Source organism: Bufo gargarizans, chromosome 7 (genome assembly GCF_014858855.1).
Source record: "Bufo gargarizans isolate SCDJY-AF-19 chromosome 7, ASM1485885v1, whole genome shotgun sequence".
Lineage (NCBI taxonomy): Eukaryota > Metazoa > Chordata > Amphibia > Anura > Bufonidae > Bufo > Bufo gargarizans.
In genome coordinates this window covers 11,121,915-11,138,730 of record NC_058086.1, presented here as the reverse complement: position 1 = coordinate 11,138,730, position 16,816 = coordinate 11,121,915, and the positions used below count along the sequence as shown (strand labels likewise).

At 45.8% G+C, this 16,816-nt stretch overlaps 1 protein-coding gene and 1 long non-coding RNA gene across 3 annotated transcripts; one reads left to right on the top strand and one right to left on the bottom strand.

Moving 5' to 3' along the window:
• Positions 1 to 592: 592 nt before the first annotated feature.
• On the bottom strand, positions 593 to 2,600 carry LOC122943324 (protein BTG1-like). Of its 2 annotated transcripts, XM_044300974.1 has the most exons (3): positions 2,454 to 2,600; positions 1,931 to 2,088; positions 593 to 1,238 (listed from the first exon to the last, which is right to left on the bottom strand). In XM_044300974.1, the coding sequence occupies exons 2-3, from the start codon at positions 2,046 to 2,048 to the stop codon at positions 895 to 897; spliced, it is 462 nt and encodes a 153-aa protein (XP_044156909.1). In that variant the 5' UTR covers positions 2,049 to 2,088; positions 2,454 to 2,600; the 3' UTR covers positions 593 to 894. The 2 variants fall into 2 exon arrangements, with proteins under 2 accessions (XP_044156909.1, XP_044156910.1); XM_044300975.1 differs by lacking the exon at positions 2,454 to 2,600 and having other exon boundaries at positions 1,931 to 2,434.
• On the top strand, positions 2,553 to 4,514 carry LOC122943325. Its single transcript, XR_006390853.1, has 3 exons — positions 2,553 to 2,659; positions 3,094 to 3,261; positions 4,472 to 4,514. It is a non-coding gene; the product is annotated as an uncharacterized LOC122943325 (long non-coding RNA).
• The last annotated feature ends 12,302 nt before the right edge of the window (positions 4,515 to 16,816 follow it).

The following is a 16,816-nucleotide window of genomic DNA, read 5'->3' as shown; positions in this document are numbered from 1 at the left end:
CCTAAGAAAAAAAGTGTACATAGGAGTTGTCTAATCTCATACACTTTGCTGGTACTGTATTAAACTGTGGTTTTTACGCATGAAAAAATGCGCTGAAAAACCATGCATAATACACATGGTGTGCAGGCTCCGTCAAACCGAATGTTGATGTGGGGAGACCCAAGACCTGCCGAGCCCGAAGGGGAGCAATGGAGCTGGAATCCAGCGGCGGGGATCAGGCAAGTATGATTCCCACCGTAGATCCAGCCACTCTGGGGGGTCTGCAAAAAAGTTTCCCAGAGGTAAACAACCCCAAAGGGGTTCTCTGAACACGCGCGCAATGTGCATGTGCCGTTTCTCTTCCTGCTGCTTTGCCTTAGACAGCAGCGGTGAACAGGAAGAGAGATGGGAGGTGGCACATGCACACTGCTTGCTCTTTACCTTCATACAGCTGATCGACGGGGGTTCAGGGTGTCGGACCCCCACCGATCTGATGTTGATGACCTATCCCGAGTATAGGTCATCAATATGAAAAGCCCGGAGAACCCCTTTAATGTATTAATAATTTATATGCCACTTATCCTGTGAAGAATAAAGAAACAATAATAAAACATATTTTACAGGGGTTTTTTTTATTAAAAAGAGCCAAGAGTAATCCAAAAATATAAATTCTCTCTGGACTCAATATTTCATTTACAATATACAGTTCCACAAAACCTAATAAGAGCCTTTGATATCAAATTACATTTCTACGCTCGCCTTTAACACAAAGAAAGGAGAGGCCTGGCAGTACTACACGGTCTATGTGCCGAGGATGGGACGGTTCAATGTCTTCTTCACCTCGTGAAGGCAAGGAAGAGTTAAAACGGGAAACACACAGAATGGTACAATTAAAGTGCTCTTTTAATTGCATATTTAACTAGAAACTGTCATCATGCTGTAATTTTTGGAGGGGCTGTGTCGTCCGATCCGAAGTGCATCTTTGCAGCTAGAGTGGCTTTCCAGAGGCTTGACCACCGCTGGCGATCCGTCATATAATACACAGATAGATCCGTCTTCTCCAATACGATAGGAAACTTCATATGGGTCGACCCACATTGTGAGCTCACTGGGAAGAAGGTGGAACAGTCTGTGGTGGCTGAGGCCAATATGGCCAGCCGCACGACCTATCAAGGGGTCCATTTTGTGGTTGATTCTTAAACAGCGATACCCTGATCCTCTGCATGGAATCTGAGGAAACCAGTGTTGTTTATAATGATCTGTTGAAGACAAAGAGGAGAAGTGGGAGTGGAGAGGGGGAGGAGGAGACGTGCGTGAGGGGGTTGGAGTTGAAAGGGGGTGGGAGTGAGGAGAAAGAAAAAAAACAAAAAAAATTAGCAACTATTCATTACAACCTAACTATTCGATCGCTGGTCTAATTCTAAAACGTAAGCAGAATACTCAATCACAGACATCAAGATCAGTCCCAAATGAATCCCTTTCCATAATGGCCAGGGCTACGTGGATTGCTGTAGGCCCATGGCAGCTTTGGCCGGTTGTTTTGATTGCTATAAAACGCAATGTTTCGTGCGCTGCGATTCATTGATCCGTATCCCTCTACGCCCACCTCTCAATAGGGATCAAATGGGCTGCACAACTCAAACACTGCAGAAGTTGTATCACAAAGAGACACTAGAAGACTTAGAAATGAGGTCAGTGCCGTGATGCAGGATCATACAAGTAGATAAAATATACACAATACAACGGGGGTTTCTATCAGCCACCAAACCTCATCCAGGGATTACATGAAGGGTAATGAGATAGTTCTGAGTCTCACTGAAACATCCATATGTTACAACAAGTCACATAATACAAGTGTTCTCCTAAATACACAAAGGATTGGCGTTTCCATGATGTCCCCTCCATACGTAAAAAGCCAAGCCATACCATAGATTGTGCACTGGCTTCTTACCTTTCATGGACTCTTGCAAGGACTGGCAGAACTGTTGCAATTGCTTCTCCTCAATCAAGCCGCTTTGTTTGAGGAGCTTGGTGATGAAAGCAGCAGCTGTCGAGATTTCGGTCTTCATTGTGCCTCTTTTAGGTTCTTGGACGACTAATACAAGGATCCTATGAAGACCATACAGTAAGTTTATTCTATCCTATGACTGTTGAGCAAAACAGATCATGAGATTTTGGGTAAAAAATACTGAAGATTGGCTCTAACACAGTTCGCAGGGTCAGAATGATCCAGGATCACTAGATGCCTACAGACCCCCCCAAAAAAAAATGTTTCCTGGTGGTCTGTTTAGGGTAACCGTGAAGAGCACCACTGCCCCTGGTCTGACCACAGCTGGATCCCCTGTTTTCCAGGAAGTGTAGAGGGCGGTCCTATACTGGTAATGATGTGTGGAGGCGATCAGATCACAAAGTGAATACAACTGCTGCTTCCCCTTCCTTCCCTCCCATAAAGACCTTGACGCTGGGGTCCTTGCCTTAGTGCAGCAGACGCTTTGGGGAGCCCTGCGAGCTGTCCTTCAGGTTGCAGCTGTCCTAAGCCTGTCGGGACGACTAGACAAGCAGAGGAGGCTCATAACAATCTGCACCGCACAGCCAAGGGTAAACAAGAGGGGGAGGCGGGCCCTGGACACGCCACTCCCCTCTGACGTCACAATGGAATCGAATCAGCGCGTCTGCACAGGTTACAATGTATAAATAAACAAACGAAACGTTTTGACACGTCACGCGCCAGGAATCTGCCTAGCAACAAGTGGGAGTGGGCGGCTGAGGCTGGGGAGAGGGGGGAGTTTGCTTAGCAACAGGTTGAAAGTCGGGTGAAAGGGGGCAGCGACCGACTGCCTCTAACTTCTGCTGACAGGAGCTGCACTATACCAGTGGTCTTGATACTTCAGTCATTCATTGTGCCTCCCAGTGTCCCTCTTATTGACCCAGGTCTCTCTGTCCCTTTTTGTTCCATAAATGTCCCTCTTTTTGACCTGGGGAGTTAATACATGAATGCGCATTAATACATGTACTAGATTGCTCCTTACTATAGTGTCTGTAGGGTTTCTACCTGTATATTAGACCGTAACGTCGTTATTTGGTGCAATCTTAATATTTCAATGTTTGTCTCAGGGCTCCACATGCTGTAAAACAATGAAGGAACTTTACACTCACCTAACCGATCCCCAGCTGCTGCAATTATGCTTTGGGCGGAGTTAGGGGCATGGCCAAGTATGAAAAAAATCGCCGTGATGCGCGCAGCACGAATTGTCCCTTTTAGCGATTTTCAAAAGTTGGGAGGTAAGTCCAAGTCATATGAATCTCAATAATTCTGTACAGAAGGAGTTCATCCACCTAAAACAAGTCCATAAAGTTTCCCAAACTAAGGGCGCCTTCACCCTGTGGATTTCGATGCAGAAAATTCCGCGACTGAAAATCGGTTCCATTCACCTGAATGGGGCTTGCAGAAATCCACGTGCTTTCAACCCCATTGTAATGAATGAACTGATTTTCAGTCTAGGAATTTTCTGCCATGAAATCTGCACTTTGTGAAGGTTTGCCCCCCGCGGGTGCAATGCATGACGAGAACGCATAGCACCCGCACTGAACCCGTACCCATTCATTTCAATTGGTCTGTGTACATGAGCGGTGTACAGGAGCGCCGCTGCCTTCTGAAACAGCTGATCGGCGGGGGTCCCAGGTGTCAGACCCCCGCCGGTCAGACGTTGATGATCTATCCAGAGGATAGATCATCAGTTTGAACAAACTGCAGAACCCTTTTAAGCCAGCTGAGGACCGTGTACTGCGTTTTAAGGGGTACGGGTAGGTACGGGTCTAACCTCTGGGACCCGCACCTATGCCAAGAACGGAGATAGGAGAGTGGTGGCCGGAGGACCCCAGGTTTCCTGGGGTCTGGTCACTGCAAAGCACTCTCCGCATACAAGTGAATGGGAGCGCACCGTGCTTGCAGAGCCACCGCTCCCATTAATTTCTATGGGGGCGACGGAAATAGCTCGACTATTTTCAGCAGCCCCATAAAAATGAATGGAGGGTGGCTGTGCATGCGTAGTGCGCCCTCCACCACCTTCCCTGCACCGTTCTCGGTGTAGACCTATCAGCCAATGGCCTAGCAATATGTCCCCATTGTCTGTGATGGGATAACCCCTTTAAAGGACTTTACAAAGTTTCTGATTTTGATGACCAATCCTAAGGTTAGGTCATCAATATCCAATCATCTGGGGTACGATATCCCACCCACCACCGATCAGCTGTTCCCTGCAGCCTCCAGTGCTGAAATGAGCTCATCTGCCATTGAAGTGAATACAGAAACCACTTTAAAGGAAACGTGTCACCAAAAATGTTATCTGCCAGTTAAAACCAGATAGTGATACTTATCTTTTTTTCTAATCTGTTTTTATTTTTCTCGTGCAACAAAAGAAAATAATCTTGCAGCACTCACCAATCCACGACTCGTTGTCTAACTTCATTGTTTTCATTTTTCTGATTGTAGATTTTTTTAATTCTAATTTCTGAACATGATTATGGGGACGGCCATCTTGCCTGAGCTGTTCTCTAACAGCATTTAGCAAGCATTAAGAAAATTGCTTTACAGCAGCGCCATGGTCCATAGACACAACGGACAGGAGGGGACCCCATTGACTTCTATGGGAGAATCTTATAGGCACGATCTGTGACCGCTGCAGAGGTCGTTATACAAGGAAAGAATAGAGAAGCTCTGACAATCAGCTCTTGTGAATGGTGGATATAACTACAGTGAAGTGATCAGTACAGACCAAGAAGTGGCCAGGTCAAAAACTGCAGGATTTTATGTTTTGTTTATATATATAGATGGAAAATTAAAAATATTATCAAAAAATGTTAAACATAAAAACGTGACTTAAACAATAGGTCACTTTCTGATGACAGAGTGCTAGTTCCAGAGCCAGAGGCTGCAGGGAACAGCTGATTGATGGCCGTCTGTGGAGTCAGATTCCCACTGATTGGATATTGATGACCTATCCTGAGAATAGCTCATTAATATTAGCTTCCTGGAAAACCCCTTTAACCACCTCCGGTCCGCCCATTGCATATAAACGTCCGGGAGGTGGATCTCTATGTATGAATGCACGTTTTAAAACGTCCATTTAGAGATCGCAGCTGCATGCTAATCGTGCAGCTGATAATCGAGTTGCCCGCTGTCAGTGACAGCAGGGCAACCCAGAGAGAAGGCAGGGACAGTGCCCAGGTGTCCCTGCCTTCTGGATCGCTGCATACATGAGTTTTGTTTGTCTGTTAACCATCGATGTGTTAAAGAAAAAATTGGATTAAAATGGAAAATCGGCCAAAAAAGTTAAATTTTTACATTTCATCTCCATTTTCCTTTAATTCTTGTGGAACGCCTAAAGGGTTAACAAAGTTAGTAAAATCGGTTTTAAGTAACTTGAGGGGTTTAGTTTCTACAATGGGGTCATTTATGAGGGTATCCACTATGTAGGCCCCACAAAGTGACTTCAGACCTGAGCTGGGATTTGGCAATTTTCTTAAAAATTTGAAGAATTGCTTCTAAACTTCTAAGGCTTTTAACGTCCTAAAAAAATAAAATTACATTTCCAACATGATGCCAATATAAAGTAGACATATGGGGAATGTTAAGTAATAAATATTTTATGAGGTATCACTTTCTGTTTTAAAAGCAGAGAAATAGAAATTTTGAAAATTGTGAATTTTTCAAAATTTTTGGGATCATAAAGTACAATGTGTCCTGAGAAAACAATCTCTGAAAGACTTGGATAAGTAAAGGCGTTCCAAAGTTATTACCACATAAAGTGAGATATGTCAGATTTGCTCAATTAGGCCTGGTCAGGAAGGGGGCAAATGGCCCAGATGGGAGTTGGTTAAAGGGCCACTAAACCCTGGAAAACAACAAAAAGAAGCATATCCTTCTAACAAAAGTTTGTCTTTAGCCCATTCTGCATGGACATCTTCAAGTTGCTACAGAAAGCAGTTTTGCAGATATCCATCAGTCAGAGAAGTGCTTTCTTCCTCCCAGGCCCTCCTTCCCCTGGGGAGGGACTGACTCTGTGCACTAGCATGAGTTCACAGTCAAAACAAGAAGTTAAAGCGGTTATCCTAGACCAGTGATGCCCAACCTGCGGCCCTCCAGGTGAATGCAAAACTACAACTCCCAGCATGTCTGGACAGCCTACAGCTATTAGGACACTTTAGGAGTTGTAGTTTTTCAACAGCCGGAGGGCCGCAGGTTGAGCATCCCTGTCCTAGACCAAAACAGATGTGGCAGAACCACATTGATGATGATACTCACCTGGTCCCTGCTGCTGGATCCAGTCCGTGTGGCCCCCAGAGCAGCACTTCTGCTCCCCTATGCGCCGGCATCAAAATCCATCAACGCAGTGACCTGCTCGCCTTACGTCACATGTAAGGAAAGGGGCAGGGATTTACACTCCATTCACTTAAAACCAGAATCCAAAAAAGAAATATAAAGAAGAACAGCAAGTAAAACCTAACATAATATCCTTATTTGTCTTTATTTGTTCTTGTTTCGTCAGATATCACAGTTTCAGACCATGAAAAATAAAATAGAAAAGCAATGTATTCTTCTGTCAAGCTGAAGCCATGTCTTCTCCCCTCCCTTTCCCTCCTTTGATGCTAGTGCACGTGAGCCAGGAAGTTAAGGAAGAGGGGGCTGGGTTTAGTCCGGATAATGTACACATTTGGTGAGATTTATCAAACTGGAGTAAAGTAGAATCAGATTCCACCTTTCATTTTCCAAAGGAACTGTCACAAATGAAAGGTGGAATCTGATCGGTTGCTATAGGAAAACTAAGCCAGTTCTACTTTACACTGGTTTAATAAATGTCCCCCATTGAGTGTGTCCATTTTGTTGGGAGGAATATCCTAAGTACTAATAGTACAAAATAGTTTTGGACAGTGTACGGGGGCAGTTGCATAGGCTGGATGCAGGGGCGTAGCTAGAAATGACTGGGCCCCATAGCAAAAAAATTTATGGGCCCCCCTCCCAGATCTCCCACCCTCACATACCTCTCAGACCTCCCACCCCTTCCAGATCTCCCACCCAAACACCCCTCCAGTACCTCCTACCCCAGCATCCCCACACTCCTCCAAGACATCCCACCCCCACACCCATCCTAAATCTCCCACCGCCCGTCCCCAGATATAATGGTCCAGACATCAAGTGTCCTGCTCCCCCCCCCCACAATTTAATGGTTTAGACCTTGGAGATCCTGCGGCTCCCCCCTCAATAAATTGGTCTAGACCTCCAGGGTCCTGCTCCCCCCTAAATATAATGGTCCAGACCTCCAGGGTCCTGCTCCCCCTCCTCCCCAGATATAATGGTCCAGTGTCGTGTTCCCCCCTATATAATGGTCCAGACCATACCTCCAGGTCCTGCTCCCCCCTTCTCCTTAAATGTACTGGTCCAGACCTCCAGGGTCCTGCTCCCCCTTCTCCTTAAATGTACTGGTCCAGACCTCCAGGGTCCTGCTCCCCCCTCCTCCCTAGATATAATGGTCCAGGACTCCAGAGTAAATTTTTACCAGTCCCAGAGTCAGCCAGCCCTCACCTCACAGCCACTTGAACATCTGCGCACCCCCACTCCAGCAGTGCTGCCAGGCCCAGGCCCAGGCCCAGTACGCTCCGCCTCTTCCACTTCCGGCCAGTAGGACTGCCGCCCAGACTGGGAGCGGGACCATTCCATCTCCTCATTGCAGGTACGCCTCTCTGCCTCCAGCCACCCCCTATCGCACCGCCCACAGCCTGCAGATAGTGCTTTCTCTGTCTGTCCTGGAGGGGCCTGCGACCCCTGTAGCTATACTACATGAATTTAAAAATGTATAATAATCCTCAGCAGGCAGCCCGGGCCCCCAGTGGCGTAGGGCCCCATAGCCATTGCTATGGCTGCTATGGTGATCCCTACGCCCATGGCTGGATGCATGTATTGGAGACATGGCATGATGAAAGACGCCATGTTATTGTCCAAAACGCTTAGTTGAACATTCATGTACCTATAGATTTTTTAAAGTGACCAATAAAGTATGTGGTTTTAAGAAGACGAGTTGCTGGATTAACTTCAGACGGTACTTACTGTTCCGGAGCGGCTTCTTCTGTGTACCGTCTTGGATTCCTGGGGCCTGAACCGTCAGCGGTGGTGTGATGAGCTGGAGGACTTTCCTCTTTTCTTCTTTTGGTGGTCCTGTGTCAGTGCCTCTGTTAGTTGAGCACTTGGAATCTGTTATGGGAGTACTATGGCTGCCATTTTGGACACCCTTATTCTGGCTCTGTTTAGAAGCACTGTGGTTGGCAGTTAGGAATCGCTGTAGCTGCTTTTTCTGTTATGGAGGCACTGGCTAGTAATTGCAGACATAATAGATGTATTTGAGGGCAGGGCAATAATAAGCACTATACGCAAAGTATACCAAATCTAATTCTTCTAGCAAATGTGCACAGAACCAACCATGGCAGATAATGGTTGTTTGTTAAACGGAAATTATCTTTTGCAGATCTCTTCAAAATGCCAAACACAGGGAACATTTTATTAATTAGTAGAACAGGTTTATAAATATTATGCACTTTTTTACTTGTCTTTTAAAGTTTATATAGTATTTTATCAAATATTTTCCACATTGTACATTGATTTTTACCAGTATTTCCATATTGCATTTGGCTCATGCATATACACGACCGTATGTATTTTGCGGTCCACAACAGGAACGGAACAGCTTGCCCCTAATAGAACAGTACTATCCTTGTCCGTAATGCGGACAATAATAGGACATTACGGAAATACGGAAATGGAATGCACATGGAGTAACTTCAGTTTTTTTGCGGACCCATTGAAATGAATGGTTCCGTATACGGTCCACAAAACCCCCCAGAACGAACACGGAAAGAAAATACGTTCGTGTGCATGAGCCCTTATTTCAGATGGTCAGAATATATGACAATTTAATACTGTTGCAGCCACAGAGCTCCCTGTGGTTCTACCAAACCAAACTTATGATTCTCTGGTGACCCAAGTTAGAATCACAGGGGTGTGAGTGTTCCTACTGTAATTTAGCATTTACAACCTGGCCCTATTATGTCTGTCTGTAATTGGTGCAGTATGTAATAGAATTAACCTAATTACAGTAATAGGTGGCTAGACAACTATCCTGTTATGAGTGTCTTTTGTGCTTAGATGTACTGTATTTTCCTGCGTATAAGACTACTTTTTAAGGCTACTTTCACACTAGTGTTCGGGTGTCCGCTTGTGAGCTCCGTTTGAAGGGGCTCACAAGCGGACCCGAACGCATCCGTCCAGCACTAATGCATTCTGAGTGGACGCGGATCCGCTCAGAATGCATCAGTCTGGCAGCGTTCAGCCTCCGCTCCGCTCAGCAGGCGGACACCTGAACGTTGCTTGCAGCGTTCGGGTGTCCGCCTGGCCGTGCGGAGGCGAGCGGATCCGTCCAGACTTACAATGTAAGTCAATGGGGACGGATCCGTTTGAATATGACACACTATGGCTCAATTTTCAAACGGATCCGTCCCCCATTGACTTTCAATGTAAAGTCTGGACGGATCCGTCTGAGGCTACTTTCACACTTAGAAATTTTTTAACAATATAATGCAGACGGATCCGTTCTGAACGGAGCCACCGTCTGCATTATATGAGCGGATCCGTCTCAGTCACCAGTATCTGTACCGGTTCATACAGTACAGCACCAGTATCTGTACCTGTTCATACAGTACAGCACCAGTATCTGTTCATACAGTACAGCACCAGTATCTGTACATACAGTACAGCACCAGTATCTGTACATACAGTACAGCACCAGTATCTGTACCGGTTCATACAGTACAGCATACAAATGGCTAACAGTCAAGACCCCATCATGGCTCTACCAGCAAGAAGAAAGAAATATTAAGTCAGTTTCAAACTTAAAGTTGTAAACTTTGCCATGGAACATAATAACTGCGCTGCAATATAGAGTAACAGAAAAGATGGTTCGGGACTGGAAAGCAAATTAAAAAGCATTAAAGAGTATGCCAATGGGTAAGTGTGCATTGAGAACAGGCACCCCACATTGGCCAGAACTCGAAAAACATGTAGCAGACATGGTGAATGAGCATCGCCAAAACGGTTATGTAGTGGCACGAAATAAAATACGTTTGTTTGCACTTCAGTGGGCCAAATCTAACCAGGATCACCGCAACAGATTTACCACCACTGTATCCTGGTGTACTAGAGTCTTGGAAAGGCATAGTATGGTACTGAGGCAAAAGACGAAAATTGCCCAACAATTACCGGCAGATCTTGATGCCAAAGTAAATAGCGTTGGAGGGGTAGTCTTATACGGCGAGTATAGCCCAAACCCTATATTTTAACTGGAAAAGTTGGGGGTCGTCTTATACACCCAGTCGTCTTATATGCAGGAAAATACGGTATTTCATTTTATTGTCTACACACATGTTCACACAGTCTGTTATATCCGATGCTGGCTATTTGTCCTCATAGTGCAGCTTCAGTTTACTGAGTATCCCTAGGTAACTCATGCAGATCATTAATTTATTGGTATCATTATGGCCATGATGGAGTCGGACACAGCAACCAGCATGCATATGAATACCTTCAGATGTGCCCAGAACCATCCAGATGTGCACAGACTGCACCACTGGTCCATATTACAGACGCGTATAGGCACTCTGTGTGCTCTCATGTGGTACCTCCATAAAACAGCATATCCTCTTGCCTCTGTGACTTGTTTATTACTTTTCTCCTTGGATTGCTGAAACCTGTGTAGCCTGTTTCACAGCCTTGACTTCAGCTTCCTTAAAGGGGTTATCCCATGACTAGTACATGACAGTCTCTTTCTAACAAAGCTAGAACCAGCCCTGTACCTCAGATGGATCCAGAGATCTCCACATTCATTGCTCTGTTAGATTTATACAGGGCTTTTTTTCTCAGAGAAAAGGTGGTGGAACTCCCCCCCACCCCTGGCCACGCCCCTACCCAAAACCCCTGGCCACGCCCCCCCCCCCTTGGACCGCCCCCTAAAACCGCCCCTTTAGAGAACAGGGATGCAAGTTAAATTTTGGGGGGGCTATAAAAGTCCAGCCCAGCAAAGAAACCCCCCAGATGGGGATGGCACTGTTAATGGGGGATCTGGGGATGGCATTGTTAATGTGGGATCTGGGGATGGAACTGTTATGGGGTGGAGGATCTGTGGATGGTACTGTTATGGGGGATCTGTGGATGGTATCCACAGATCCCCCATCCTATAACAGTGCCATCCACAGACCCCCCATCCTATAACAGTGCCATCCACAGACCCCCCCATCCTATAACAGTGCCATCCACAGACCCCCCCATCCTATAACATTGCCATCCACAGACCCCCCCCCCTTAACAGTGCCATTCACAGACCCCCCCCCACCTCATAACAGTGCCATCCACAGACCCCCCCCCACCCCATAACAGTGCCATCCACAGATTCCCCATCCTATAACAGTGCCATCCACAGATTCCCCCATCCTATAACAGTGCCATCCACAGACCCCCCATTGCCGCTCCAGTACAGTTATAAAATGTGTAATTCAATTAATAATGATTCATGCTGCCCCCTCTGTAGTATAACATTGACTATATCCTACTCACAGGGCTACTGTTATATCGTAATGCAGGCCGGCCGGGCAGACGAGCGGCAGCGTGACTGACTGACGTCACATGCCTGCGCCGCCTGCTTCATTCATAAAGTAGGCCGGGCAGGCACGTGACGTCAGTCAGTCACGCTGCCGCTCGTCTGCCTGGCCGGCCTGCATTACGATATAACATTTTATAACTGTACTGGAGTGGCGGGGCCGGAGCACAGTGAACGCAGCGGTCCCCAGCTCCTCCTCCCAGTCCCTCCCCGCTGATACATCGCAGCCTGCGATGTCAAAAGGTGGAAGAACACCGTTCCGATGCGTTCCACCAGAAAAAAAGCCCTGGATTTATATCATTCAGACAGCTCAAAGGGAGTGTCTTTTCTGCTGCAGATAAGGGGGGTGTCCTTTCTACTGCAGCTCTCTTCCTATCACAGCTCAGGAGGCAGTTGAAGGATGAAACTGAGCATGTGCGGCCTTCTCAGTAAGAAGGTCAAAGAAATAAGAAAAAAAAAACTGCAGGTGGTGCTATACAGATACATTTTTATTGAATAACTAAGTGGCTATACTAAGTTTTTAATTACATGAAATTACAAAAGAATTCAAATCCAGCTGCTGGTTTGAAAACTGTAGAATATTTTTTGTGGGACAACCCCTTAAGACTTTGCTACTGTATTTGCTGCTTGGATTTCCGATACCGGTTGTTCCACTACATTTGCTACTGCTATGTTACATGGAAGGGAAGAGTGCAGCCATGAATTCCACCCACACCTCTATTCCTGCCTACTTGCACGGCTGTCCTAACTGACGGCTTACAACTTGGTGGCGGTCCCTCGTCTGTGTACGTGCAGGGGCCTACTGAAAAGAGCAAAAACGTAATGGAGTCAAGGAAGCAAGGGTCAAGGCCAGGAGGTCAAGCAGTACACAGGGAGAAGGCAAAGAAAGGTAAAAAACAATCCGAAGTCAGAAGCCAAGAGGTAACGACAAATCCAAGGAGGTAGCAAGGTCGAAGTAAAAAAACTAGCTGAGGACAAAACACAATAGGAAATCCAAATACGCAGGTGAGGGTAGAAAGACCAATTACAGGCAACCTGTGGCCAGCAGGCTGCCAGTTTACATAACCCCTACAGGTGAGTCACGTGACGTGGCCAGCTACACGTGACTCACATTGCATGCCACACAGCTGAGCGCCGATTCATTCCCCTGCTGCTCATTGTTTAGGGGATGGAGGACGCCGGCCGCGCTAAAGAGGTGCGCGCAGCCGGATCCTCCCCGCCTCCTGGTTGCTGTGGAGACGAGGACGCCGGCTCCCCGTTACAGTACCCCCTCTTCCACGAGGGGCCACCGGACCCATAACCACTGGAGTAGGTTTCTCCGAGTGAGCTAGATAAAAATTTATCACCAACCTCTTAGCATGCATCTTAGTAGCTGGCACCCAAGACCTCGCCTCAGGACCAAAGTTAATTTTGGACCCTTCTCACATCAAGGATTTTAGAAATTTTGAATTCCAATTGGTTGGCAACCTTTACTGGTGGCGGAGATTCTTGTGTAGGAGAAACCGGTGATACATACTTTTTCAGTAAGGATTTATGGAAGACATTATGGATACAAAAGGAGTCAGGTAATCGTAACCTAAAAAACACGGGGTTAATTATTTCAACGATTTCATAAGGACCGATAAACCGTGGTGCAAATTTACTTGGAGGTACCTTCAGAGACAAATTCCTGGTAGATAGCAAACACTTTATCTCCCAGCCCAAAACGTACTCCTAGCGAGCGCCTCTTGTTAGCATTAGCTTTTTGAAAATGCAGAGCTTTTTTCAGGTTCGACTGAACCTGGGCACAGACTGTGCACAGTTCTTTGACTACCACGTCCGCTTCAGGAGTTTGCGAGGAAGACGGCGAAACTGAATTAAATCGCGGGTGGAACCCAAGATTACAAAAAAAAGGAGACATACCAGAAGACGAATTCACCGTCTGTTAATTGTTAATGGCGCATTCCGCCACAGACAAATATTCCACCCACCGATGTTGGTTATCGGAAACATAACACCTCAAATATTGCTCTAGAGACTGATTTAGGCGTTCAGTTTGACCGTTGGTTTCAGGATGAAAGGCCGAAGAAAAAGACAAAGAAATATTAAACTTCTGACAAAAGGCCCTCCAAAACCTTGAGACAAATTGTGCCTCTCTATCAGAAACGACATTCTCCGGAATCCCGTGTAAATTTATCACATGAGCTACGAACAGGGAGGCCAAAGTCTTAGCATTAGGTAGCTTAGTCAAAGGAGTAAAATGCACCATCTTACTAAATCTGTCAACCACTACCCATATCACCGACTTACCCTCAGACACCGGCAAGTCAGTGATAAAGTCCATGGGGATAAGCTCTACTAGCGATGGGCAGTGGTCGTAACTCCCCCACCAGATGGGACCTAGGAGTTTTGGACCTGGCACAAACTGCACATGAAGATACATATGAGTAAACATCTCTAGACAAAGTAGGCCACCAGTAAAACCTGGAGACAAGTTCCTTGGTGGCATTAATACCCGGATGTCCGCTAAACACAGAATTATGGCACTCACCCAACAGTTGGAGACGTAAATGACCAGGGACAAATAATTTATCAGTAGGGGACTGTACCGGAGCCAAGTGTTGTCTCACAGTTATTTCAGTTGTCAGATCGGAGGAGACTGAAGCCACAATGACACCTGCTGGTAATATCGGTTCAGGTGGAGTATCAGGAGGTTGAAATGCACAACAACTCTGTGATAAGGCGTCTGCTTTGATATTTTTACTTCCTGGCCTGAAAGTAATACAAAAATTAAAACGTGTAAAGAACAATGCCCACCTAGCCTGTCTGGGATTCAAACGTTTAGCAGACTCAAAAAACATCAATTTCTTATGATTCAGTAAGTACAGTGATTTGATGGTGAGCCCCCTCCAAAAATTGCTGCCATTCCTCAAAGGCCCATTTAATCGCAAGCAACTCTCGATTTCCAATATCATAATTTCTCTCAGTAGGAGAGAATTTCCGAGAAAAGAACACACAGGGTCTTAGATTAGTGAGAGCTGCTGGCCCCTGGCAGAATATTGCTCCTACCCCATCCTCGGAGGCATCGACCTCGACTACAAAAGGCCTCTCTTAGTCAGGTTGCACAAGTATTGGGGCGTTAACAAAACATCCCTTGAGTGTTTCGAAAGCTTTAATGGCTTCCAGCAACCAATTCTGTATACCTGCCCCTTTCCTAGTCAGGTCGGTGAGAGGCTTAGCAATAACAGAATTTTTTTTCAATAATAATTCGAGAACCCCAGAAAACATAACGCTTTAAGGGAGGAGGGTCTCACCCATTCCAGAATAGCCTGCACTTTTCCCGGATCCAGGATTGGGGTGTGAGAATATAACCCAAAAATAAGATTTCTTGTACTCCAAAGATACACTTTTCCTGTTCGGCAAATAGTTTATTCTCACGAAGGACCTTCAATACCTGTCTAATGTGGCTAATATGAGAATCCCAGTCAGGTGAAAAAAATCTAAATGTCATCCAAATACACAATCATGGATCTTCCAATAAATCGTCTAAAAATATCGTTGACAAAATTTTGGAAAACCGCTGGGGCATTACTTAACCCAAATGGCATTACTAAATATTCATAATGACCCTCAGGGGTGTTATAGGCCGTCTTCCACTTGTCCCCCTCCTTAATTCGAATAAGATTGTAGGCCCCCCTGAGATCAAGTTTAGTGAACCACTGAGCTCCAAGAAACTGATTGAACAGGTCCGGAATCAACGACAAAGAATACTGATTTTTTTTTAGTAATTTTGTTTAACTCTCTGTAGTCAATACAAGGGCTTAATCCCCCATCTTTTTTCTCAACGAAAAAGAAGCCTGCCCCCATAGGAGACACCGAGGGTCTAAAATGACCTTTGAGTAAACTCTCCTTCAAATAATCCCTCATAGCCTTCCGTTCAGGACCGGACAAATTAGAAATACCACCTCTAGGGTATTTGGATTCTGGAATCAACTCGATGGGACTATCATATGGTCTATAAGGAGGAAGGAACTCGGCTTCGGACATGGCAAACACATCGACGAAGTCACTGATGTATGGGGGAAGGGTTTCTGACCTAGTACTGATCCCTGAATGACGGGTAGACAGCATAAATCAAATTTAGGTCCCCATTTCTCTAATTCACCCGTGGACCAGTTGATGACTGGGTTATGATTCTGGAGCCATGACCATGCCCAGAGCTACCACCACGGGTAATTTTTTTAATATAAAAATAATTTTCAGTATGACAAGCCCCCACAGTTAAAGTTATCTCCGGGGTACAAAATTCTACAGTACCATTACCCCAAAGAAGTGGAGTCGATAGCAATAATGTGGATAGGATCAGAAAGAGACAATATGGGTACCACATCGAAATAAAATTATAGTCAATAAAGTTAGAGGCGGACCCTGAATCAAATGCCCTACCATAACCTTTGCAAGAGCCCAAGAAAATAGTTACTGGTAACAGCACTTTCTCTTTACCCACTTCTGGGAGTACCTTATCCTTCTGGGCGTTCGGTCCAGGTGATCTCCTGGATGGAGGAATCTTAGGGCACTGTCGTAGCCAATGATCAGACCCTCCGCAGTAAAAGCAGGCACCCCTCTGACCTCTTTGATCCCTTTTGGTCATTACTATCTGCATGGGCTCTTCTGGAGGATTTTCCGATGTGACTCTTAGGTGTGAGGGATCAGGGTCGACCACCACCTGTGGAAACATTTGTTGTTCTCATTGTCTATTCCTAATACGCTGCTCCAGTCTAATGGCTAAAGTCATAGTCTGTTCTAAGGTATCCTGAGAGGGATAACTGACTAACATGTCCTTTAAAGTTTCAGAAAGTCCGGCCCTGAACTGGCACTTCACTGCTGGATCGTTCCAGCCAGAGGCAACACAAACACGTCCGGAATTGAGTGCAGTATTCCTCCACAGGTCTGTCCCCCTGATTAAGAGATTTTAGTTGAGACTCTGCTACAGTCGATCTATCGGGTTCGTCATATAATACAACCAAAGCCTAAAAAAAAAGAAAGCTTCAACAGACACAAGGTAAGGAAGGAGAGTCCGTGGGGAGGGAGAAAGCCCATTTTTGTGGGTCCCCCTGCAGCAAAAAAATGATGATGCCTATTCTTTGCTGTTCGGAGCC

What these genes read in the sequence shown, in the direction of transcription:
- LOC122943324 (XM_044300974.1), bottom strand. Translation starts at nt 2,048, where the DNA reads ATGAAGACCGAAATCTCGACAGCTGCTGCTTTCATCACCAAGCTCCTC. An exon ending in CTTGCAAGAGTCCATGAAAG is followed by an intron (nt 1,239 to 1,930) that starts GTAAGAAGCCAG and finishes TGTCTTCAACAG; the next exon opens with ATCATTATAAACAACACTGG.